The 27087-nt window shown below is 45.2% G+C and overlaps 1 protein-coding gene across 1 annotated transcript in view; it reads right to left on the reverse strand.

Annotated features, from left to right (window-relative positions):
• Positions 1-3472: 3472 nt before the first annotated feature.
• ADCY9 (adenylate cyclase 9) overlaps positions 3473-27087 on the reverse strand; it is a gene marked incomplete at its 5' end in the record, with an annotated part of 124964 nt that continues 101349 nt past the window's right edge. The window contains 5 exons of the mRNA XM_079718319.1: positions 3473-5019; positions 10808-10849; positions 15807-15955; positions 22783-22942; positions 26111-26319. Of these exons, the coding sequence (XP_079574445.1) occupies positions 3828-5019; positions 10808-10849; positions 15807-15955; positions 22783-22942; positions 26111-26319 (1752 nt within the window). The 3' untranslated portion in view covers positions 3473-3827. The remainder of the gene's footprint in view (positions 5020-10807; positions 10850-15806; positions 15956-22782; positions 22943-26110; positions 26320-27087) is intronic.

Here is a 27087-nt window from a genome sequence, read left to right on the forward strand (position 1 = left end):
GTTTGGCTCCAGGTTTGGAGGTGCTGTGAGCCCCTATGACATGTAAAATGGCATGTGTGTTTTTCGGCAAAGATGCTCTGTGACTTTAAAAAGATTCTGAAATGGGTTTGTGACTTCCCCATGATACGGGCACCCCAGGACTCTGTAAGGAAGAGGCTATGCAGGCACATCTTTTCAGAAAACTTACTTCATTTTCTCAGTCAGTTGCTGAAGATATTGCGGGAAAAACTATTTAGAAGGTCTAAAAAAATCAGGATGTGGTCGCAAGCAAAATTTGTCCTGCAACCTGCTTCTGTTCCATGTAAAAATAAATAATTCTCAACCAAAGTTCACTGTAGCAAATATGTCCATTTAAAACACACACACACATACGCACACAATAAGAGTTTTTAGTTGCCTTGTTTTCAAAGTCACGATGTAAAAGACCTGCAAAGCTTCCTATTTCAGCCACAAATGGCAGGGAACAAGGAGCGCCCTAATCTTGGAAGTGGTAACGATCTTGTCGATGAGGAAATACCAGGCATCAAATATTGAGATTTTAGAGTATTTTAATGTCCATTTCTTCAGTGGGTGCATTTTGAAATTATTAGGATTAACAACTTTAAAAGGGTAGAGCAAAGGAAAGATGGAGAACGCAAACAATTGGTTCTCGCGGATTTAATTTCAGATTCTAGGCATGATGTGATTTTTCGAAACAACCACCAAAAAGTGCTTACTTCGAAAGTCTAGAAATGCAAACGCGGACAGATCTTTGGAAACTACAAATCACTAAAGCCCACATAATGGGGAAGCACGCGGCCCTTTGGCTCTCAATGTCAAGTGCAAATGTGCAGGTGTCTCCACAGCGCAGTCAGGGTAACGGAGCTGTGAGCAGCCTCCAAGCTCCGTGAGGGTTTCATAACTGATGCTCTGCATTTGTTTGCATTGGATGCAATTATGTGTGCTTGTTTATATAGATTTATACATATATACTTTGATCTGACCTGAGGCCAAGAAGAAACTAGCAATTGCAACACAAAGCAACTATTTACACACATTCAATTCTGAAGTATTGCTTCCTGCCCTAAGTTCACAGGAGGTATTGCCGCTCTGAAGAACGCCTCCACCTAATCGGAAGCGCTTGAACCCGCTGCTCAGAAGCCCATCTGTGTTCAGCCGTCTGCTCAATGCCCACCGAGTCAGAGGCCTGGCGCTGCGGGTGCAGGCACTCCGTGGTTCTGTGCTGAGGTATGCTTCCAAGCAGGGGCTGGGAAGGACCCGGGTCACTGGTGGCCCAAAGAGAACATCTGTACTGGTTGCTTAGGAAGGCTCGCTTGGGGTGTTTTTTTAAAGACAATTTAAACCGTCCACAAAGGCTCCCATTTGCACAATGCTGAACTGGACAGGTGGACGTCACCACTCTCTCCCTGCGTCCGCAGCCTCTTGGCTTCCCAGGAATCGCAGGAGGGGAAGGGAAAAAAAAAAAAGAGTTTGATAGGGAGGAAGCGTGTGCAGAGATAAACTCTGTGGAGCATGTTTTGAGTGGAACAGCAGAGACACGGGGAACAGCAGGAAGCGCCCAGGCCCCTAGCCGCCGCCAAAGCTGCAGAGCCTGGAGCCAGATGGCGGAGGGCGAGGCCCACACTCAACACAAGCCTTAATACTGATGGGAGGAACCCCTGACGTGCCCACAAGCCTGACAGACAAGCAGAGCATCAGGTAGTGTTTTTCAGAAAAAATAAAAATAAAATCTCTGCAGGATTTTATAAGAATACATTCTTTAGAAGAGGTAATGTCACAGTCATCCTTTCTCTATTTCTCTAGCATTGGAAGACCAACAATCTGACAGTAAAACCTGAAGGCAAATCTCCCTGGACATGGAGATCCTGGCTACAACCGTACTGCCGGGGTCCGTGCCATGCACGTCCCTGGGGAGCTGGGGGATCAGAATCAATACTTCCTGTTGCCGGGAAGGGCAGATTCTGTACGTATTTGGCAAGGAGTGATAACAGGACTTAATGCAGATGTGAAAGCTACACAGAGATTTACCAGTGAAAAGAAAATACACAGGGCACATCGGAGAAGACCTTACACAGAGAAGGAGCCAGTCCTCAAATATCCCATGAGCTGCAGCCACCTTAAGAATGAGGTGTCATGTGACTATGACAGGGCAACTCTGGCCTGAGTTCAATCCTACATAAACTTCAGACTCAACGTGGCAAAACGTAATTACAAGCAGGATTAGCAACAAAGGGCACAGAAGCAATTTCCTTGGGTTTTCTGTACTTCCCCGGTTCCACACCTCATTTCCATCCAGACGATTCTGTCCCTACTTACAGGGTAAGAGCTCCATCTAAAGAGGGCTGGGGGGGCTTCCCTGGTGGCGCAGTGGTTGAGCATCCGCCTGCCGATGCAGGGGACACGGGTTCGTGCCCCGGTCCGGGAAGATCCCACATGCCGTGGAGCGGCTGGGCCCGTGAGCCATGGCCACTCAGCCTGCGCGTCCGGAGCCTGTGCTCCGCAACAGGAGAGGCCACAGCGGTGAGAGGCCCACATACCGCAAAAAAAATAATAATAAAATAAAGTATAAAGAGGGCTGGGATCCACTCACCAGGCTCAACCCCACCACAAATGGGCCCTGCACAGGCTGAGAACAGGAAAGGATGGAGAAGCTTTCTGAATGTGGAAGCCAAGCGCTGCCCGCGGCCCTGGTGCTCTGCCCAGGCCTGCTTCACAGCGAGCCGGTTCTGTCGTGAGCAGACCCCCTGGGTGGGGGGCAGAAGCAGGGCTTTTGCTTTACAGGTGGTGGCCGAGGGCTTCCCCAACCCAGAGCATGCAGGCCGTGCCCGGTGGGGTCCTGCTCAGCCCCTGGCGGGGGAGGCAGCCCAGAGTAGCTGAAGCACTAATGGCCACCTTCTCATCCTTCTGCTGTGCCCTCTATGACCGCCCCCCACCCCCTCAGCCTACTTCCCTTCCCCAGACAGAATGACTCGGCAACCCTCCCCAAGACACACACGTTTCCTGATAAATAAATAAATAAATAAATGCAACCCTTGGATGTTTATTTTGCGTTTCCTCTCAGTTGAGTCAGCTTCCAAGACAAGCCCCTCCGCTCCAGCTGGAAGACCCCTGGGGGCGGGCGCAGAATGAAAAAGGGCTTTTAGATACCTGAGGCCTGGGTTCATGAGCTGTGAGGCCGGTAAGCATTTGGAATCTCGGCCTGAACGAGGAGGAAGCCCTAAAGCCGCTGGGTGTGGGAGGCGGTGGGTGCAGCCACAGCCCCTGAGGGCCCGGCTGGCCTGGAAGGCGCAGGTCAGGGGACACCGGTGTCCTGGCTGATGGCCCGCTGCGGTCCTCAGCCTGCACCCCCCCAGCATCCCCGCCCAGTGAGTTACTGGCACTTGATCTCAGATTCATGAATGCAAGTGTGTGTGCGTCTATGTGTTTACATAGAAAGGTCAGGTCACTGGAAAAACACTAGTACGTATACAGAAAAAAACCTCAAAAACATTGTATTAGCAAAAAAAAAAAAAAGGGTCTCATGAGAAAAAGCAATAAAAATAATATTTTAACCACAGCTTCTGTTTTAACGTCCACCACCACCCAGCGCAACACCCTGGCCGCACCTTCCCTGGACTCCAGGCCGCGCCAGCCCCTGAAGGCACTTGTTCTCCACACTGCCGAACGGTCACACCAAGGGGGAAGAGGAAAAAAACGGATGAAGATGAACCCTGAATAACTGTGATCCACACAGAAGTTAGGGCTGCAATGACCACAGGACACCACGTCCGGGGACGGGGACTGTGGAACCTGGACGGACAGAGCACCGCGGGCGGCGCTGGGCCGCATCATGCCCTCTTTGAGACGTTGAGCTTGGTGAGTTCATTGGCTTCCTCCATCCCTGCTTCTTCACAGTCGCTTTTCTCTATGGCTTTGCTGAACCTACACCTTTCTTCGGCTTTGATGGGCTCCTTCCAGGGTTTCTTAGAAGACGGGTGAGTGTCCCTGGCCTGTGTGTTGTTCTCGGAGCCCAGGGACACCTGGTCCGGGTTCTGTATGGAAGGCACCAGGTTGGTGATCTCGTCCGTGGGGGAGCGTCCGATGCTGCCGTCCACCTGGACTCGGATGTCGGGGGAGATGGAGAGCTGGTGCTGCGGCACCATCCCATTGTCCGTGCACTTGGGGTACAGGTAGGTCTTCATCTGGCCTTTGCCCTTGACATTCACCGTCCCTCTGTAGTCGAAGTCGTAGCCCATCTTGCTCAGGACGCGGTAGCTTTCCTCGCTGACCTGGATGCGGCACTCCACCCCCGTGGTGTCCATCCTGCTGGCGATGTTGACCGTGTCTCCCCAGATGTCGTACAGCAGCTTGGTGGTGCCAATGACGCCCGCTGTCAGGGGCCCATGGTTGAAGCCCACCCTGAGCTTGAAGTTGAACCAGAGCATGTTATTGTTGAAGTCATCCACCACGCGCATCATCTCCTTGGCGAACTCGAACAGGATCTGCAGGTGCTCCTGCGGGTGGCTGCCGTCACGGCACTGTGTGGCGTTCAGCCCCGACGCGGCCATGTATGTGGCCCCGATGGTCTTGATCTTCTCGATGCTGCTGTAGTCCGGCTTGCTCAGGAGCTCGTCGAAGTCCCCGATCAGCTCATTGAGGACCCGGTAGCACTCCTTGCCGCCCTCGTAGTTCTCCTCATAGAACTCGCTGAAGTTAACGATGCTGGCGAAGATGACTCCTCCGTTGTCGTGGTTCTTGGAGTAGGTCTGGGAGACCTTCAGCTGCTCGGCCACGTGGTAGGGGATGATGTTTCTCAGCAGCCAGTCGGCCTGGTCCCTCATGCTCTGGATCTTAGTGCGGTGCAGGTCCGCCTCCACGTCCCCGTGGTAGTGTAGGCGGTAGCTGACTTCGAATTCTCGATTCAGGAACCAGACCAACAAGAGCAGGAGGAAGAAGACAAGAATCACCTCCTGGCCGATCAGGCTGGCTGGGCTCCTGCTGTCGTGCGGCAGCGAGGCGTTGCACGGATTCCTCTCGGAGCTGGAGAGGAAAGAGAGGACAAAGGACGTGCCTTCTGAAATGCATCTTTAAGGGAAAGGTTACTGCCCAGTGCTTCCAGGTTCTGAACCAGCCCAGCTAACCAGCATCCTGCACAGAGTTTTGTGCAGCTCAAACCTTCAACCACCTGCAGCTGCAGAGTGACCTGTTTCTGTTTAGAAAGATGTGGCGAGATAAAGAGTCACTCTTGTAAGATTCCTGTAATGAGTGCTTTGTACTTGCTTTGTTTTTCAGAAGTCTTTAGCTCCTTGATTTTTAAAATCTTTTCTTTTTTCCCAACTTTTTATTTTGAAAAATCTCAACCTTACAAAAAGGTTAAGAGACTAGCAAAACAAACATTTGTATACCCTTCTCCTGGATGCAACAATTGTCAACATTGTGCTACTCTGCTGTTTCCCTCTGTCAACACAAATTGCACACATGCACGCACGCACACACACTCACACAGGCATACTTTGCTGAACAGTCTGAAAGTAAGCTGCAGACATCAGGCCACTTCAATCCTGAAGAGTTCAGTACGAATCTCCTAAGAAAAAGGACTCCTATGGAATCCCTATGGAATCACACCACCACTGTCACACCCAAGAAATTTCACATCCTCTGATACACTCTGATATAATTCCCCTGCCCCCTCCCTCCCACCCGCCCTGGGGTTAGTTCTGTTTTGCCAAAGTCATTTAAGATAACTTAACCATTAAAAAAAATAATATAAAATATATACTTTTAAGAGTAACACACTGTAAGGAACTCAAACAGTATAAACAATGGAAAATAACTGTCTTTCCTATGAGGTAACCTTTCTGTTGTGCACTATGCTAACACACGGCTGTGCTGTAACAACCAGTCCCCTGCAGAGGGCGATCGGCTGTGTCCATCTTTGACTACTAGGAACGAGGTTACAATGGATATTCCCGAGTGTCTTTGTGCATCTGAATGAGCCTGTCTGTGGGAAAAACTCCTGGAAGTGGAACTGCTGAGTCATTTAAAATACACTTAGAATTCCATTAGAAATTTCCAAACTGCCCTTCTAAGGGCTGAGCCCATTTCTATTCCCTCTGATGACCAAGTCTGCTTGGTCTGTTCTGCAGTTCCACAGTGCCGAAGGGCCACAGCTTGGGACCCCAGGACTGAAGATTAGCGTGGGCAGTCTCTTCTAAAGTTTATTCTTTAAATATAATTTTTTCCACTTAAAAATACTACATACTCATCACATAAAATTTAGGGTGAAGGTAGAAAGAAAAAAAGATTCACCCATCATTACACCATCCAGAGGCAATCACTGTTAATGTTTGTTGAATTTCCTTCTCAACTCTCTTTTATCTGTTTACAACGCTGTGATTGCTCTGCTCATGTAAACTGTACCCTGATGTACTCTAAAATGCACAGAGCAGGCCGCTAGATTTTACATAACAATGGTCTGGGTTACTTATATGAATATAATTATATATGGAACAGATGGACCCTGAGTTTAGAGAGTACCATGGTACAGAAAGCTCAATTCTACCATCAGAGTGTTTTTTAATGAATTTTACTATCTGTACTTAGGCATATTAAAAATAATGAAACTGACCAATCTGGTCATAACGCCTTCCGTGAAACACAGTCACAAAAGCCTGGCTTTGGAGTAATGATGCCTGGGCTGTGGCTGGGCTGGCCCCCGACAGAGCTCTGAGACCCTTGGGCAGGTCACACCATCTTTCAGGTCTCAGTTTCCTCACAAGTAAACTGAAGATGGGCTGGAGTATCGCTAAGTCTCTACTGGCCTAAGGGTCTGTGCGGAAAGGGCCTGAGGCTATGTCTGTAGAACCAGCAGGGTGCCCTAGGCTGGCATGGGGAGCTTGGATTTGGGGAGGGTTCCCACCAGTCCTTGATGAGAGGGGCTCACCGTGCCTGGACTGTTTGTACAAACAACGTGGTTTCTGCACCTGCCCTCCTTCCGAAAATCTGGAATTTTGGTACATGCCAGGCAGAGGGTGCCTATGTGACCAGCCACCAAGAAAAACCCTGGAGTCTCTGATGGGCTTCCCGGGAGGGTGTTTCACACGTGCTGTCTCAGCTCATTGCTGGATGAATTAAGTGCATCTCATACGACTCCACTGGGAGAGGACTCTTGAACGCTGGCGCCTGGTTTCCTCTGGACTCTGTCTCATGCACTTTTGTTCTCTACTGATTTTTGCTCTGTGTCCTTTTGCTGTAATAAACCACAGCCATGGGTACAACCATGTGCTGAGTCCTGAGTCCTCCAAGTGAATGATCAGACCTGAGGGTGGTCTTGGGGACCCTGATAGAGGTTCTATGACTTAATGCTTAAGAACCAGGAACCAAAAACCGCCTCTATAGCAAGATGCACCACACTTCACTCATATATTTTGCCAACTGTCATTTAAACAAATGGCAGTACTTACTATGAATCTAAAGTACTAAACAAAACAACTATTTTAGATACTAAAACAGATCTATGTCCAGCCCCTCAAGCCCTCTGGTTGGCTCAGAGTAGGGAGAGAATCTGGAGGGAGTGAGTCTTCTCTATATGAGCCCATCTCCTTGGCTCAGGAGTTGACCTTTCCTCCGGTTTCTCCAAAGTGGTAACACTGAGGAACAGCCTCTTTATTAGGAGACATCACCAAGGCTTAAGGTCATCCTAGAACCAGGCATTGTAGAACCCGGTGGTAGAACTGGGTGGCGTGTCTCGGTTTCCTCAATTGTGCTGTAGCTAAAGCCGGCAGTGTGGCCTGAGCCTGGGATGGGCACAGGCCAGTGCCCTCTGGATGGAGCAGGGGAATACGAAACGTAGGCGGGTGTGACAGGGAAAGGGAAACAACTGCACTGCTTGCTTTTACCTTTGCTTAAAAGGAAGGGTCCTAACGCACAGGCTGACATGTTGTGCCCAAGGGGCTGCCTTGCAACAGAAGATGTGTAACCAGCGGGTGAGAGAATTATTTCCACTCTACAACCTGTACTTCTTATTCTACTGCAGAAGGAACAAGGAAGGCGATGGTTCTACTCCTAAATTCAAATAGTAAAGGTCAGTCCCAAAAGGAGGAATTTTGTGACTAAATGCAAGAGATAACTTAATAGATGGACAAATGGAAGTCAGAGTAAAATACAGTATAGTTCATTATCACGCAAAAGAGGGATTACAAAATAGAGAAAAACGGAAAACAAAGACCACTCGTTGTCCTAGCCAGCTCAACATGGGACGCATTAAAATTTTGGTATATTTCCATGCCATTTAAAATCTACGCCTAGGATGGGGGCAGGATGCACCAGGAGGAAGCATAAGGGGGGCTTCTGGGTAATGTTCTATTTCTTGGTCTGGGTGGCAGTTAAATGGGTGTGTTCACTTGTGAAAACTCACTGAGCTGTCCTCATGATCTGGAGGCTTTTCTGTGTATGTGTTTTACATCAATAGAAAGTTAACTTAAAAAAAGATGTTAGGTGTTTTGCTACTAAATCTTATAATTGTCAATCATACACAGAAACATCTGTATTCTGTTTTTGTTCCACTGTCACTTTAATTCTCCTTCCCAACATCTAGATGTCCACAGATATTTAATATTTTAATTATAGAAACAGAGAAAAAAATCATCACTCATTATTAGATCGTAAGTATTACATATCTTACTTTTTTCATCTATGATGAAATATCTAGCTGTAGCTATAAGACCTATGTAATTTCACAAAATAAATGAAAAATGAAAACCATAAATGCTTTCCACATTGCTGTATTTTAACAGTTGTAATATTTGGGTGTATGTATCATAATTTAATTAACTTCTTTTTTACTGACAACTGAAGTTGCTGATGAACTTTCAATATTATCAATCACAATGATCAATATTTTGGGGCATGCAGCCTTTACCAAATGCTGAATTATTTCCTCAGCAGATAAGCAAAAACAGAATTATTAGTTTAAAGGTGATGGACATTTTTATGACTATGTTTTATAGATTGCCAAATTACTTTCCAAAACTATTGTACCATTCTGAAAAGTAATAAGGCATGGCAGAAAAAGCATGGCCTGGTAGTGAGGGAGGCCAGGGTTTGAACACTGCCAGTGTCCACAGGCAGGTTCCTTCTCTGAGCTTCAGCTTTCTTATCTGGAAAGTGGGGACAAAGTTACCTAATATATCAGGTTATTGTGCAGATTAAACAAACCTATATTAAACACCATCAATTCATATATGTGCCACACCCTGGCCTACACTGGGTATTCATATGGTAACATTCTGAAGGTATGATTTGAAGATCAGAAGGAATTCTGTAGTTATTTAATAGTGCAATGACTTGGGTAGTAGCCTATTTATCTTCTACTACATTTCCTCTTTTGTGATTTAATTTGTCTTTTATCTACACAGGTCATACTTAGCTCTTTATATAACAGTCTCACAAATATTTTTCTCAGTCTGCTTTTATCATCCCCTCGGTCAGTCTTATTTTTTTGTGAGTGTGGTTTTATTTATTGTTTGTAAGATTGGAAAGTTATCTCTGTTTTAGAGGCTTGAGAACTGCTTAATTTTATTTTTTCTAGATGTTTATATAGTTTTATATAATATAAAATTTTTTGACTGCAATTTATTTAGAATTAATTTTGATGTTTATAGTAAAGCAAGGGCCCAACATTTATTTGTTTCAAATTTCTAGTCGGTTATTTCAAAATATTTTAGGGAATAAATTTTCTTTGATTTGTGAGATCTCCTTTGTAACATTCTAATGTCTTATATAAAATTAAACCAAATCTAACACAGGAAACCCTCGCTTTTTGAAAGTTTGCTTTTCACCTCTTTGCTTTGATGAAAGACCTACATTAGTACCTGTTTTTGCTAATGAAAGAAATCTGAAGGGGATTTTTTTTGCCTTTAGAAAAAAAGGCAAAAAGCAAAACTAATGTTCAGCATTTGTTTTGCAGTGAGTGTTACAGAGGCAGCGCCATCCTGAGCGGCAGGAGTGGCCCCGCCAAGCTCCTTCCCAGGAACCGCACTGAGCATCACAGCATCAGCCACCACAGCTCTGAACTGTGTCTGTGCGCATCTGTGCTTTACCTCAACGTACTCTGCCTCCGTTAGCAAGCTGTATCCTAACGGAACTGCTTCTTCGCTTTTTGGCTTAGGAAAGTTTTCACAGGAACGCTCTACTTTCAGAGAGCGGGAGAAACCTGCCTATGTCTTTTTTTTTAATTAATTAATTAGACTGTGCAGAGTATTAGTTGCAGTACTCGGGATCTTTGTTGCCACGTACAGGATCTTCAGTTGCGGGATCTAACCAGGGATTGAACCTGGGCCCCCTGCATTGGAAGCATGGAGTCTTAACCGCTGGACCACCAGGGAAGTCCCCTGCCTATGTCTTAACAATTATTCATTTTCCCAAAGATACTATAAGTATGAACTGATTTTTTTTTTTTTTTTTTTTTTGCGGTACGTAGGCCTCTCACTGCTGTGGCCTCTCCCGTTGCGGAGGACAGGCTCTGGACGCGCAGGCTCAGCGGCCATGGCTCACAGACCCAGCCGCTCTGCTGCACGTGGGATCTTCCCGGACCGGGGCATGAACCCGTGTCCCCTGCATCAGCAGGCGGACTCTCAACCACTGCGCCACCAGGGAAGCCCTGAACTGATATTTTAACAAATAGATATCTTCCACTTACTCTTTTAAGAATGCATATGTTGTTCTTTTTAATTCAAGATACAACTGTTTTTCAGGAAACTTAGAAATAACCAGCAGTAATACAGTTACACCCATTTATTCAGATAGAGGCACAATGTTAAAAGCTTACCTGAAATTCTGTACTGCATCCAGGTGTGAAATTACTATGGAACTGAAATTAAAATGCAGAAAACTATTATTATAAAATGCAAAGAGGGCATTAAACAAAGCAATCTGAGAAGAGTTTAAATAAAAACAACTTTCCTATTTTTAAGGTGGAGATCAAGGTAGAAAGTTAAGGATAGTAAATTTCAATTATAATTTGATGCTGTGTGTTAATGAAGAATAGCAAAATGGTAAATACAACTATGTAAAAGCCTTTATATCAGCTGTGGAAAGTAGGCACAACCACTAAAAAGCGAAATCAAGGAAGAGTCTCTAAGGCCTTCATTTTGCTGTTAAGGACTTATCTATGGTGTCGTGTCCTACAAGCTAGAAACTTCAGTCATGTTCAAACAGCGAAGTCTACTGACAAAGGATCAATTTCAAAAGGCCCCGCTGGAGGCATTGGCAGATTACTTACTGGAGAAGCCGGACTTTGCTATTGGTGATGCCCAAAGCAATCAAACCCCAATTTTAAGGCATCGAAACCACACCTAACTAAAGACCTCTCTGTTGGTGCTGGGAAAGGTACCCAAGACACCCAGCCCCATTCTCTCCACATGCTGCACAGCTTCCTCTGGGGTCATGTTACCCAGTGTCCACTCAGGCCCACAAATCACCCAAACCTCTCCACCCGGGGCAAGTGCCCTGATGCTTCGTCCTTCAGGTCCCCCAGCCTTGCTCCCTGAAAAGGGGACGTTGCAGAGCACCTGTGAGCAGCTCTCCTGGGCAACGGCCAGTGAGGGCTCAGAGTGGCTTTTTTGATTACAGGAGGTATTAAATGACTTCACAGAAAAGGAAAGAAAAGCAAGAGCTACACACAAACTGTCCTCTTCTCACCCTGTCCAGACGTGACTGTGACACTGCTGTAACCCACGTGTCTGTGTCTCCCCAAAGCTGGAAGAGTCCCCCCTCCGCCAGCCTCACAGGAGTTGAGCTTATGTTTTGTCCTCCCCACATGTTCCCTACCCTGGGTTCGGCTCAGCAGTGACAGGGTGGACAGGCTGAAAAGATTCTACGTGAATGCGGGTGTACTGGGTCCAGCAGAGATTCAACCGCCAGCCCTACCTCAAGACTTGCTATTTGATTTCTAGGTGAAAAGGCGATGGATGGGTTCCCTATCGCTACGGCTCTCTAGATCCAAGTGGAAAAGGCCCGCACCAGTGACTAAATGACACTGTGAATGGCTGATAGGGTATTTGTGTTGGATCTAAAAGGTTAAAAGTCAGACTGTTGAATTTCATGCTCTTGGGAAAGAGCTTTATAATGACCATAATTCCAGAAGGCCGCACCTTCAGAAAGGAAAAATGACACTTTGTTTTGCTTAAAGTAATTTAACTATTCATTAAAGTTTCCTTTCAAATGCTGAATGACATTTCTATTTCCTTTTTGATCTTAATTTGCAGAGAACTTGAATATCTTTCATGTGGTTATTATTTCATTAAGTAAACTGAGGAAGGATAATCACCCTGTCCATTACTGACCACTGCTTTGGTAATACCCAAAATGCACTATGGCGATTTCATCTGATATTGAGACAAATTGGACCACTTTCTACTTTTGAGTTTACTAAAGCAATGGTTCTCGGCAACAGTAATACCATTCCTAGGGGGCATTTTGGAAACACTGGGGGTCCCTCTGGTTGTTTGGGGAGCCAGGAATGTTAGATGCCCTGCAAAGCACAATAGAGAAACGTCCCATGTAACTTTGAAATATCCTGCTAACCTAAACCCACTGTAATTTTATTTTATTTATTTATTTTTTAAGCATTCTGCTGTATTTTATTTTATTTTATTTTATTTATTTATTTTTGGCTGTGTTGGGTCTTCGTTGCTGTGCGAGGGCTTTCTCTAGTCGTGGCAAGCGGGGGCCACTCTTCATCGCGGCGCGCCAGCCTCTCACTGTCGCGGCCTCTCATTGCGGAGCATGGCTCCAGACGCGCAGGCTCAGTAGTTGTGGCTCACGGGCCCAGTTGCTCCGCGGCATGTGGGATCCTCCCAGACCAGGGCTCGAACCCATGTCCCCTGCATTAGCAGGCGGATTCTCAACCACTGCGCCACCAGGGAAGCCCCACTGTAATTTTAAATAAATGATTCTTTAATATGTGCTAACATAAAACATAAGCAGTTACACAAAAAGTCCAACATTTAGGAGAAGTCTGTTACAGAAACAGAAGCTTAATGGCTTTGAGACATTCCCCTGAAATTTCTGAATAAATTACTCATTTTTTTCTGAATAAATGACTCACAGTGCTAGCAGATAGCACTCTGCTATCCAAGGTATCATCGTATTTCCAACTATATATTTAGTTGAAAAGGTTAAAAGCCACAAAACCAGTTGCAAATGTGCAACAGGTAATTTCAGACTCATTTTAACAGCTAAGAACCAAACGTGATTTAATTCGTAGAACACATGGAAGGTAGGGGTCTTACTGGATTTCATTAACAAAGGATGTTTTAAATATAGCACCTATCATTGCCATCCTCTATATTTTAATTTTTAAATTCTTTGTAGCACAGCAGTAGGAACACATCCTGTCCCCAGGGGTCTTCACAAAGCTCCTGTTTCTTTTCCCCACACCATCTGTGAGAGGGCTTTTTTTTTTTTTTTAAGATTTTGTTGTTGTTGTTGTGGACCATTTTTAAACTCTTTATTGAATTTGTTACAATATTGCTTCTGTTTTACGTTGGTCTTTTTGGCTGCGAGGCATGTGGGATCTTAGCTCCCCGACCAGGGATCGAACCCGCACCCGCTGCATTGGAAGGCAAAGTCTTTACCAGTGACCGCCAGGGAAGTCCCTGTGAGAGGGCTTTGAAGGCCATCTGAGTACCAGGGATGGAATCTACTCTTCAATATGTGGAAGGATTTCAAGATAAATGATATATTTCCAGTGATTCGTCATTGCCCTAACATTTCCTGTTATAACATGGAGAACTGTTATGACACGATATTTACGACTAAGGCCAGGTCACTCCCAAGACCATCATACTTCTTCATTTCCTCCACTTGGACAATCTGTAACCTGTCTCGGCACACTGGCCCTACTACAAAAGGTTAGAACCAGCTTCCTCTTTTCATTTTTGTGTCACCTATACCTCTATTACTTCATTTTCTTGATAGTCTTGTATGAAACGGCTTCTGGTCCTACTTTCTTAAATTCAAACTTCTTCATCATAAGTACAGTCGACCCTCTGCGTCCACAGGTTGTGCATCTGCGGATTCAACCAACCTCAGACTGAAAATACTAGGGAAAAACAAAATCCCAGAAAGTTCAAAAAAAGCAAAACTTAAACTTGCCACATGCTGACAACTATTTACATAGCACTTACATTGTATTAGGTATTATAAGTAATCTAGAGATGATTTAAAGTATACAGGAGGGCATGCATAGATTATATGAAAATATTCATATTATGCCATTTATAGAAGGAACTTGAGCATTCTTGAATTTTGGTATCCAAGGGGTGGTCTGGGAACCAATCCCCTCCAGATACCGAGGGACAACTCTGAGTTCAAGCATGTGACTACTGCATGATGTCTGCTGGGGGTGGTCACCCCAGGATGTCTGCAGGCAATTATTCAATACATATTATGTTATTAAAGTTATTTTCTTTTTCTTTCGTTTGTATATTACTCTTTGGGCATTTCATCAAGTTGTTGACTTTATGTGTGCTGAAAGCTATTTCATGTTGCGACAGGAAGTGTCTGTTTGGGTGGAGTGCATTAGTGCTGATGAGAAAGTGCAAGTGACAGACACAACTCAACGGCAAAATCCAACAATCTGATTAAGAAATGGACAGAGGATCTAAATAGACATTTTTCCAAAGTAGACAGAGATAGCCAATGGGTACATGAAAAGCTGCTCAACATCCCTAATCATCAGGGAAATGCAAACCAAAACCACAGTAAAACATCACCTCACACCCGTTAGAACAGGTATTATAAAAAAGACAAGAAATAGCAAGTGCTGTTGAAGATGTGAAGAGAACCCTCGTGCACTATTGGTGGGAATGTAAATTGGTACAGCCACTATGGAGAATAGTATGTAGGCTCCCCCCAAATTAAAAACAGAACTATCATATGACCTAGCAGTTCCACTTTTAGGAATATATCTGAAGGAAACAAAAACAGTAACTTGAAAAGACATCTGCACCCCCATGTTCATTACAGTACTATTTACAATAGTCAAGAGGGGAAGCAACCTAAGTGTCCATCAATGGATGAATGGATAAAGAAGATGTGGTATATATACAACAGAGTGTTACTCAGCCATAAAAAAGAAGGAAAATCCTGCCATTTGTGACAACATAGACAGACCTTAAAGGCATTATGTTAAGTGAAATGAGTCAGACAGAGAAAGACAAATACCATATGATCTCAGTTATATGTAGACTCTTAAGACAAACAAAAACCGCCACGAACTCATAGATACAGAGAACAGACTGGTGGTTGCCAGAGGCAGGGGTGGGAGGTGAGTGAAATGGGTGAAGGTGGTCAAAAGGTACAAATTTCCAGTTATAAAATAAATAAGTCTTGGGGAAGTAATGCACAGCATGGGGACCACAGTTAATAATACTGTACTGTATATTTGAAAGTTGCTGAGAGAGTAACTTTTTTTTTTTTTGGTCATGCAGCATGGCTTGTGGGATCTTAGTTCCCTGACCAGGGATTGAACCCGCACCCTTGGCAGTGAAAGCTCAGAGTCCTAACCACTGGACCGGCAGGGAATTCCCCCAAGAGTAACTCTTAAAAGTTCTCAACACGAGAAAAGAAAAATTGTGTGGTGATAGATGTTAACTAGACTTACTGTGGTGATCATTTCACAATATACACAAATATTAAATCATTACATACTGCACCTGAAACTAATACATTCTATGTCAATTATATTTCAATTAAAACAAAAAGAAAAAGTGAGAAGGAGAAGAAGAAAGGTGGTCCTGCTGTGGAGGGCATGGTGCACGTACCTGTCCGGGCAGAGGGAGACGTACAGCAGCAGCAGGGGCCCAGCCCCGACGACTGTGGCCAAGGAGGACCTCATCCAGGAGCTGAGCTGGCAGAAGTTACAGTAGTGCACCACGGTGATCAGGACAGCCGAACCCGTGAACACGGTGGACTGCAATGAGGGGCAGGCTTGGTGAGGACCCCAGCCCCCCTCCTTGCCACACAGGCTCACCTGCCTTCCCTCCACCTGGGCACCCCAAGAGCAAACGACACACTCACTTACCTGTCCTTCTGTTTAACAAAATATCTGGTGGTTTCAGGGACAGATCATAAATCATTAGATTAATTACCAGAGCTTTTGGTTACAAGTCTCACTGGCACTAAAATTTCTCTCCTGACGTGTGCAAGTTGCACACATCACGTTGAAGGAGAGGAAAGGTAGACTGCCCTGGTTGAGAACTTCCACCGTGTAACCAGTTACCTCCCAAAGCCTGTCCTCCAGGCACCCTGCTGTGTGTCAGTGGAAATGTGATTTGGTTTTAAGTATCAAATGCAGCCAGCCCGCCCAGTACTTCATGCTATACTCGCTGGCACCAAAAATATAATCTTCCACAGCAGGATGAATTCACTCTTTATGGGGTTTAACTTGGATGCTCCTTCCCTGATCAAGAGCAGCTGATCCAGGTGCCAGTCAATTGTTTGTGCCAGTTCTGCAGACTAACATTATCTTTTTTTTTTTAACTTTTTAAAAAATATATAAAATATAGTTGATGTACAATAGAACATTACCTTGTATCATCTGGAAACATGGGTCAGATGCTTCTTTGTAAAACGTGTAAGAAAATAACTGATTTGGGGGACTTCCCTGGTGGCACAGTGGTTAAGAATCCGCCTGTCAATGCAGGGGACACGGGTTCGAGCACTGGTCCAGGAAGATCCCACATGCCACAGAGCAACAAAGCCCATGTGCCACAACTACTGAGCCTGAGCTCTACAGCCCGCAAGCCACAATACAGAGCATGTGTGCCACAACTACTGAAGCGTGAGTGCCTAGAGCCCATGTTCAACAAGAGAACCAGAGAAGCCACTGAGCAGAAACAAGAAGAACTACAATCACGCAGCCTGTGGAAGGAAAACCATGTTCACAGAAAGACAGACAAAATGAAAAGGCAGAGGACTATGTAACAGATGAAGGAACAAGATAAAACCTCAAAAAGCAATTAAATGAAGTGGAGATAGGCAACCTTCCAGAAAAAGAATTCAGAATAATGATAGTGAGGATGATCCAGGACCTCGGAAAAAGAATGGAGGCAAAGATCGAGAAGATGCAAGAAATGTTTAACAAAGACCTAGAAGAATTAAAGAACAAAGAAAGAGATGAACAATACAATAACTGAAATGAAAAAATACACTAGAAGGGCTTCCCTGGTGGCACAGTGGTTGAGAGTCCGCCTGCCGATGCAGGGGACGTGGGTTCGTGCCCCGGTCTGGGAAGATCCCACATGCCGCGGAGCGGCTGGGCCCGTGAGCCATGGCCACTGAGCCTGTGCGTCCAGAGCCTGCGCTCTGCAAAAGGAGAGGCCACAGCAGTGAGAGGCCCGCGTACCACAAAAAAAAAAAAAAAAAAAACACTAGAAGGAATCAATAGCAGAATAGCTGAGGCAGAAGAATGGATAAGTGACCTGGAAGACAGAATGGCAGAATTCACTGTTGCGGAACAAAATAAAGAAAAAAGAATGAAAAGAAATGAAGACAGCCTAAGAGATCTCTGGGACAACATTAAACACACCAACATTCACATTATAGGGGTCCCAGAAGGAGAAGAGAGAGAGAAAGGATCTGAGAAAATATTTGAAGAGATTATAGTCAAAAACTTCCCTAACATGGGAAAGGAAATAGCCAACCAAGTCCAGGAAGCGCAGAGTTCCAGGCAGGAAAAACTCAAGGAGAAACACACCGAGACACATAGTAAGCAAATTGACAAAAATTAAAGACAAAGAAAAATTATTAAAATCAACAAGGGAAAAACGACAAATAACATACAAGGGAACTCCATTAGGTTAACAGCTGATTTCTCAGCAGAAACTCTACAAGCCAGAAGGGAGTGGCATGATATACTTAAAGTGATGAAAGGGAAGAAGCTATAACCAAGATTACTCTACCCAACAAGGATCTCATTCAGATTCAATGGAGAAATCAAAAGCTTTACAGACAAGCAAAAGCTAAGAGAATTCAGCACCACCAAACCAGCTCTACAACAAATGCTAAAGGAACTTCTCTAAAGGGGAAACACAAGAGAAGAAAAGGACCTACAAAAACAAACCCAAAACAATTAAGAAAATAGTAATAGGAACATACACATCGATAATTACCTTAAATCTGAATATGGATTAAATGTTCCAACCAAAAGACACAGGCTCGCTGAATGGATACAAAAACAAGATGCGTATATATGCTGTCTACAAGAGACCCACTTCAGACCTAGGGACACATACAGACTGAAAGTGAGGGGATGGAAAAAGATATTCCATGCAAATGGAAATCAATAGAAAGCTGGAGTAGCAATACTCATATCAGATAAAATAGACTTTAAAATAAAGAATGTTACAAGAGACAAGGAAGGACACTACGTAATGATCAAGGGATCAATCCAAGAAGAAGATATAACAATTGTAAATATTTATGCACCCAACATAGGAGCACCTCAATACATAAGGCAAATGCTAACAGCTACAAAAGAGGAAATCGACAGTAACACAATAATAGTGAGGTACTTTAACACCTCACTTACACCAATGGACAGATCATCCAGACAGAAAATTAATAAGGAAACACAAGCTTTAAATGACACAATAGACCAGATAGATTTAATTGATATTTATAGGACATTCCATCCCAAAACAGCAGATTACACTTTCTTCTCAAGTGCACACGGAACATTCTCCAGGATAGATCACATCTTGGGTCACAAATCAAGCCTCGGTAAATTTAAGAAAATTGAAATCATATCAAGCATCTTTTCCGACCACAACGCTATGAGATTAGAAATAAATTACGGGGAAAAAAATGTTAAAAAACACAAACACATGGAGACTAAACAATACGTTACTAAATAACCAAGAGACCTCTGAAGAAATCAAAGAGGAAATCAAAAAATACCTAGAGACAAATAACAACGAAAACACGATGATCCAAAACCTACGGAATGCAACAAAAGCAGTTCTAAGAGGGAACTTTATAGCAATACAGTCGTACCTCAAGAAAGAAGAAAAATCTCAAATAAACAATCTAATCTTACACCTAAAGGAACTATAGAAAGAAGAACAAACAAAACCCAAAGTTAGTAGAAGGAAAGAAATCATAAATATCAGAGCTGAAATAAATGAAACAGAAACAAAGAAAACAGTAGCAAAGATCAATAAAACTAAAAGCTGGTTCTTTGAGAAGATAAACAAAATTGATAAACCTTTAGCCAGACTCATCAGGAAAAAGAGGGAGAGGACTCAAATCAATAAAATTAGAAATGAAGAAGGAGAAGTTACAACAGACATTGCAGAAATACAAAGCATCATAAGAGACTACTACAAGTAACTCTACGCCAATAAAATAGACAACCTGGAAGAAATGGACAAATTCTTATAAAGGTATAACCTTCCAAGACTGAACCTGGAAGAAACAGAAAATATGAACAGACCAATCACAAGTAATGAAACTGAAACTGTGATTAAAAATCTTCCAACAAACAGAAGTCCAGGACCAGATGGCTTCACAGGTGAATTCTATCAAACATTTAGAGAAGAGCTAACACCCATCCTTCTCAAACTCTTCCAAAAAATTGCAGAGGAAGGAACACTCCCAAACTCATTCTATGAGGTCACCATCACCCGGATACCAAAACCAGACAAAGATACTACAATAAAAGAAAATCATAGACCATTATCACTGATGAATATAGATGCAAAAATCCTCAACAAAATACTAGCAAACAGAATCCAACAATACATTAAAAGGATCATACACCATGATCAAGTGGGATTTATCCCAGGGATGCAAGGATTCTTCAACATACGCATATCAACCAATGTGATACACCATATTAACAAACTGAAGAAGAACTATGTGGTGACCTCAACAGATACAGAAAAAGCTTTTGACAAAATTCAACACCAATTCATGATAAAAACTCTCCAGAAAGTGGGCACAGAGGGAACCTACCTCAACATAATAAAGGCCATATACGACAAACCCACAGCAAACATCATTCTCAATGGTGCAAAACTGAAAGCATTTCCTCTAAGATCAGGAACAAGACAAGGGTGTCCACTCTCGCCACTATTATTCAACATAGTTTTGGAAATCCTAGCCTCAGCAATCAGAGAAGAAAAAGAAATAAAAGGAATACAAATCGGAAAAGAAGTAAAACTGTCACTGTTTGCAGATGACATGATACTATACATAGAGAATCCTAAAGATGCCACCAGAAAACTACTAGAGCTAATCAATGAATCTGGTAAAGTTGCAGGATACAAAATTAATGCACAGAAATCTCTTGCATTCCTATACACTAACAACAAAAGATCAGAAAGAGAAATTAAGGAAACAATCCCATTCACCATTGCAACAAAAAGAATAAAATACCTAGGAATAAACCTACCTAAGGAGGTAAAAGACCTGTAGTCAGAAAACTATAAGACACTGATGAAAGAAATCAAAGATGACACAAACAGATGGAGAGATATACCATGTTCTTGGATTGGAAGAATCAATATTGTGAAAATGACTATACTACCCAAGGCAATCTACAGATTCAGCGCAATCCCTATCAAATTACCAATGGCATTTTTTACAGAACTAGAACAAAAAAAATCTTAAAGTTTGTATGGAGACACAAAAGACCCCGAATAGCCAAAGTAATCTTGAGGGAAAAAACGGAGCTGGAGGAATCAGGCTTCCTGACTTCAGACTATACTACAAAGCTATGGTAATCAAGACAATATGGTACTGGCACAAAAACAGAAATATCTAGATCAGTGGAACAGGATAGAAAGCCCAGAGATAAATCCACATACCTATGGTCAACTAATCCACGACAAAGGAGGCAAGGATATACAATAGAGAAAACACAGTCTCTTCAATAAGTGGTGCTGGGAAAACTGGACAGCTACTTGTAAAAGAATGAAATTAGAACACTCCCTAACACCATAAACAAAAATAAACTCAAAATGGATTAAAGACCTAAATGTAAGGCCAGACACTATAAAACTCTTAGAGGAAAACAAAGGAAGAACACTCTTTGACATAAATCACAGCAAGATCTTTTCTGACCCACCTCCTAGAGTAATGGAAATAAAAATAAACAAATGGGACCCAATGAAACTTAAAAGCTTTTGCACAGCAAAGGAAACTATAAACAAGATGAAAAGACAACCCTCAGAATGAGAGAAAATATTTGCAAACAATCAATGGACAAAGGATTAATCTCCAAAATATATAAACAGCTCATGCAGCTCAATATTAAAAAAACAAACAACCCAATCAAAAAATGAAGACCTAATAGAAGACCTAAATAGACATTTCTCCAAAGGAGACATACAGATGGCCAAGAGGCACACGAAAAGCTGCTCAAGGGCTTCCCTGGTGGCGCAGTTGTTGAGAATCCGCCTGCCGATGCAGGGGATATGGGTTCGTGCCCTGGTCTGGGAAGATCCCACATGCCGCGGAGTGGCTAGGCCCGTGAGCCATGGCCGCTGAGCCTGCGCGTCCAGAGCCTGTGCTCCGCAACGGGAGAGGCCACGACAGTGAGAGGCCCGTGTACCGCAAAAAAAAAAAAAAAAAAAAATGCTGCTCAACATCACTAATCATTAGAGAAATGCAAATCAAAACTACAGTGAGGTATCACCTCACACCAGTTAGAATGGGCATCATCAGAAAATCTACAAACAACAAATGCCGGAGAGGGTGTGGAGTAAAGGGAACTCTCTTGCACTGTTGGTGGGAATGCAAACTGATACAGCTACTATGGAGAACAGTATGGAGGTTCCTTAAAAAACTAAAAATAGAATTACCATATGACCCAGCAATCCCACTACTGGCCATACACCTAGAGAAAACCATAATTCAAAAAGACACGTGCACCCCAATATTCATTGCAGCACTGTTTACAATAGCCAGGTCATGGAAGCAACCTAGATGCCCACTGACAGACAAATGGATAAAGAAGATGTGGTACTTATAGACAGTGGAATATTAGCCATAAAAAGGAACGAAACTGGGTCATTCGCAGAGATGTGGATGGACCTAGAGACTGTCATACAGAGTGAAGTAAGTCAGAAAGAGAAAAACAAATATCGTATATCAACACATATATGTGGAATCTGGAAAAATGGTACAGATGAACCAGTTTGCACAGCATAAATAGAGACAGAGATGTAGAGAACAAATGTATGGACACCAAGGGGGGAAAGCGGTGGCGGGGGTGGTGGTGGGATCAATTGGGAGATTGGGATTGACATGTATACACTAATATGTATAAAATAGATAACTAATAAGAACTTGCTGTATAAAAAAATAAAATTCGAAAAAAAAAAGAGAAGCCACCACATTGAGAAGCCCGCGCACTGCAACGAAGAGTAGCGCCTGCTCTCCACAACTAGAGAAAGCCCGCGTGCAGCAACAAAGAACCAACACAGCCAAAAATAAATAAATAAAATAAATTAAAAAAAAAACAAAAACGATTTGGGACTTGACGACACGAAGAGGGGTTGAAGAGGACACAGGTCCACCAGGGAATCTCCCCAGGGCAGCCCCCGGGTTGACCTCCCTGCCCACTCCTCTGTCCCAGGCAAGTCTTTTAAAAAGACAAGTTCAAGGACAAAGAGTTTGCGCCTCTTTAAGGGCCTATATTTAAATTGCTGTCCCAAGCCATCAAGCTTATATTTTAAAAAAGTGATCAGGGAGTTCAGAAGAGCACCGACACAAAATCACCAAGACTTTACTTACGTGTATGTTTGTCTCAAATTCGGAGGTGACATGTGAATAGACCGCGAGAGCGGGGAGGGACACCAGGATGGCCCCGATGAAATGGCGCGGGAGCCAGCCGGCTATCCACTCCAGCAGGCGCTTGGTACAAGCCATCACATCCTCCAGGAAGAACACCATCCTGGGAGCGGGGGGAGAAAGGAGAAACGGGGTATCTGTGGGTGAGGGACCCACAGCCAGGGCCACTCCCAACCCTGGCCTATGCTGTGGCCGCTGGTGTGGGCGGCGGGCAGAACCCCCGCCTCCTTTATTTTTGATCAATGGCAAGTAAACTGGACTCACTCAGCTCACCATACTGTATTTTAAGGTTACTTGCTGCATTCGGATAAGATGTGCTTGTAAAAGACAAGCATAGGCCTCTGTGAGTCTAAATGGAGCATGTAAGAACCAGGCAGGCAAATACTAACAGGTCCTGAAAAAGGTCACCTGTCACCTGTTCCTGCCTGCTTCTAGGGAGGTCTCAAGTGGGTGGTTCAGGAGGTGTTCGGAATTTTGTGGGGCTTGTTTGGTGCCTCAATGGTTGCAGGTACTACTGGCACCAACAGGCAGGAGCTGGGGATGCGTGATGTCCCGTGATGTACAGCGAGGCTCTGCCCTGAGCCCCACATGACTGCTACACACCCCCTGGACAGAGAAAACCTGCTGACGATGACTTCAGCCTAGAGCCTAATTGCATTTTGTTTACAAACAGTGGTTTCTGCATGGCAGTAACATACACCGAATTTTCCAGGAGTGCAGCTACTGGGTAAACCAAACAAGATTACCCGTAGTTTTATTTGGGACACCACCAAGAGACGTCAGCATCTCAGAAACCACATCACAGGCTCCTGGGGCTCATACCACCACACCCGCACACCCATAACAGTCCGCACTGGGAGCTGTCATATTATCAGTGCACAAGGGCAAACAGCTGACGACTTTGGCGTGGCTGCCCAGGTGGCGATGCCCTGGCATATTCGAGGTGAAGCGCCACACGTATATTATTTTAAATGGCTTTCTTGCCATTTCTCCTTCACATTGGAGTGATGGCATTTCATTGAATGCTTCTGAAATTGTGTGTATAGGTGGGCTATACTTCAGGGTAGGGATGTGGCATCATAAAACGTTTTTCATGGAGAATGGGGAGCTGAGTGCATGGGGCCGAGAACTGCTGCTCTGCAGGAAGAATCCCTGGGTAACAGCAGTGGGAGGTGGAGGAGAGGGCACTGGGGGTCCACCTCAGGAGGGAGACCCACGCACACAGTCCCCTCTGAAGACACCTCGGTGAGGGTGCAGGTGGGGCAGGCCCACTTCCCTTGCCTTCAAAGGCACAAAGCCTGTCAAGGGCCTCTCGCATCCACCCAGGCATCCACACCTTCAGTTACCAGTGTAGGTCCTTATCGACCTAGGGTCCCATATCCACCCTCAGCGGGGCCAGAGGAAATCCCCCAGGCCCCGCCCTCTCCTGGGCACCGACATCACACCAGAGGCTCGGGCAGGAGCAAAGTGGCCCTGCAGAGATGTGGGTGCGCTGGGCACAGCCAGGCCTGGCGTCCTCATGGCCCACAGTCCTCTGCAGTCCTTAACCTGGCTTAGCCCAGATTTTTTCAAATTGGGTCCGAAGAACAGGGAACAATCATGTAAAGGGTTCTTTAGAAAAGGTATGGAGAAAACGCTTGCCTCAGAGGGATCAAGAGCCTTAACCAGTTGTGAGCCCCGCTTCGGACAGGAACTCAGGGCAGGGAGGGGAGTGATTGGAAGTGGGTACTGGCTTTCCTTTGGGGTGACAGAAATGTTCTAAAATCATATGGTGGTGATGTTTGCACAATTCTGTACGTTTATTAAAAATCTGTGAATTGTACACTTACGAGTGAACTTATTGTTTGTGAGTTATATCACAATAAAGCTTGTTTTAAGAAGAAAAAAAAGACCAGGGGCCAGAGGATGCCTTGTTTTGGTTCCTTCGGGTGTCCCCAGGCCCAGGGCAGGCCCACAGAGGGCGCAGTTCTTTGGAAGTGGGTCCCAGGCAGCTTGTGGAGACATGTAGGGAGGCAGGCCCAGGGGAGGGCTGTGCTGGGGAGGAGTCACCTGCTGTGGGCAATGCAGCTCCATGCTGGTGGCGAATCTGGGGAGATGGCGAGGATGCCCTTAGAGTTCCCTCCACTGGGAGGAGGGGGAGGGAAGGGAAGAGCCCCTGGCAGCCAGAGAAAGCCCTTGGCAAAGGGCTGAACGGCCCTCATGGGGAGTTTGGGGGAAAGGGGGGAGCGTGGAAGGGAGGGGCAGGTGTCCAGCTCATCCATTTCCAAAGGAGGGATCTTGCGTTTGGGAGTCTCAGGGCCAGACCCGAAGCTGTGGTTTCCTGTCCTGGGATGTTGGGGAGGAGTAGAAACTCAAGGTCAGGGCCCTTTACCCCATTTCTCTCTGATCCCCAGTGTGAGGCTGTCCTGCTGAGAGGACAGGGCTGGAGGAAGGGGGTGGGCCTGGTGCAAGGACCCAGCGTGAGTGGAGGCCCTGTTTATATCAGTAGCATTGTGAGCCTCCTGAGTGGGGTGGGGCCTGAAACTGAAGAGAGGCTGGGCTAGTCCTGAGGGCCCAGCCTCCCAGAGGGACTCTGCTGTCTCTTCGGACACTCTGTCCATTTTTAAATGGGTTGACTGCCTTTTTATTACTGAGCTAACATTCTAGATATTAGACCCTTGTCACGGATATGATTTGCAAATACTCTCTTCCATCCTGTAGGTTCTCTTTCACTTTAGGGTGAAAAGTGATGATGGTGTTCTTTGAAACATGAAAGTTTTAAATTTTGATGAAGTCCAGCTTAACTATTTTTTCTTTGGTTGCTTGTGCTTTTCATGTCGTATCTAAGAAAGCGTTGCCTGATCCGAGCTCATGAAGACTTGGGCCTGTGCTTTCCTCTAGGGGTTTATGGTTTCACCCTTACATTCAGGAGAAGCACCTGCTGATGTGCTGGCAGCCCCCTACCAGCTGTACCCCGTACATCTACCTCTTTTCTTTCTCTGCCCTGCTTTCTTATTCCCTATCTTCCCACTTTCTCTAAGTATCTGATTTGGGAGATCAGCAGACTAGTTGGTGGCATTAGGGCTGCAGAGGACAATGACCCACTGGTAAGGTGAGTGCCTGCCCACCTGTGCTGAGGGCCCGTGGTGGTGAGGGAGGAGCCAGTGAAGCAGGCTGGGGGAGGGAAGAAAAGAGGACCGTCCCCGAAATGGGTTATGGAGACAGGTGGCTGTTCCACCAGCAGAGGGAGCTAAAGGCTAACAGCTGGGCAGCGCTGCAGGTGGGCCTTTACCTGACGGAGACCACAAGGGACAGGAGCTCCAGAAGCAGGGCTGCTCCGAAGACCACCAGGGCAGCCGGCGGGGGTGGCGTGGAGGCGGCCCCATACTTCAGGAAGCAGGTGATGGAGAGAATCAGAAACACTGTTGTCGACAGAAACACATCCAGGAGGGAGCTGAAGGTGGCACTGGCAAAAGTCTTCACGGGAGAATTCTTTATAACCTGTTTGGGGGGGAGTGTGAACAGACGCTGCTGGATGTATCCTCCTGGAGAAGTATAATCCAGGCGGAAAAAACAGCAGATGCTTGCTGAGCACTTGCCTCCTGCGGACCAGGTACAGGGTGAGTAGTGCTTCAGGCAGGCCGTCTCCTACCCCACCTAACAGTGAAGAAACTGAGGCACAGAGAAGTGAAGAAACTTGTCCAAGGTCACACAGCAACTGATTACAAACCAATTAAGTTCTCACAGGCATGTGACGCCCTGAGCCTGAAAGGCGAGCTATCGACAGGCAAAGTCAGTGACTCTGCGTCTGTAGAGACAGTAACAGGAAAGCCACATGCTAGAAGCTTCCACTGAATGCTGGGTCCCAGGCTCAGGGTGTGTGAAAGCTGGCTTCATACAGAAGTAGGAGGTCAATAGCAACAGTGACAGCAAGAGCCTGCTCTGGGCCTGGACGCTGTGCAGGGCTCGAGGGCAGGCATGAAACAACCCTCTTGGGGGCTCATGGCCTAATGGTGGGACAGACAGGAGTCTGAGATGGGTGGTGTCGTCAGTGTATCAAAGCGACATGCACATCATGTCAGGAAATCACGGGAAGGAGGGAAAAAATGACGACAATGCCAAAGAGTCTGAGAGAGACTGGTTCCAGGCACCATGTGGACCCTTTGGGGGCAAGACCTCAATCGATGCTCACACAGTCCTCAAGGAGGAAATGCTCCCAATCTCAGGACACAGGCTGGGAGGCTGAGGTGAGGTGGCCACTCGAGGTCA

The sequence above is a fragment of the Hyperoodon ampullatus genome, assembly GCF_949752795.1.
Source record: "Hyperoodon ampullatus genome assembly, chromosome: 14".
Classification (NCBI taxonomy): Eukaryota; Metazoa; Chordata; class Mammalia; order Artiodactyla; family Ziphiidae; genus Hyperoodon; species Hyperoodon ampullatus.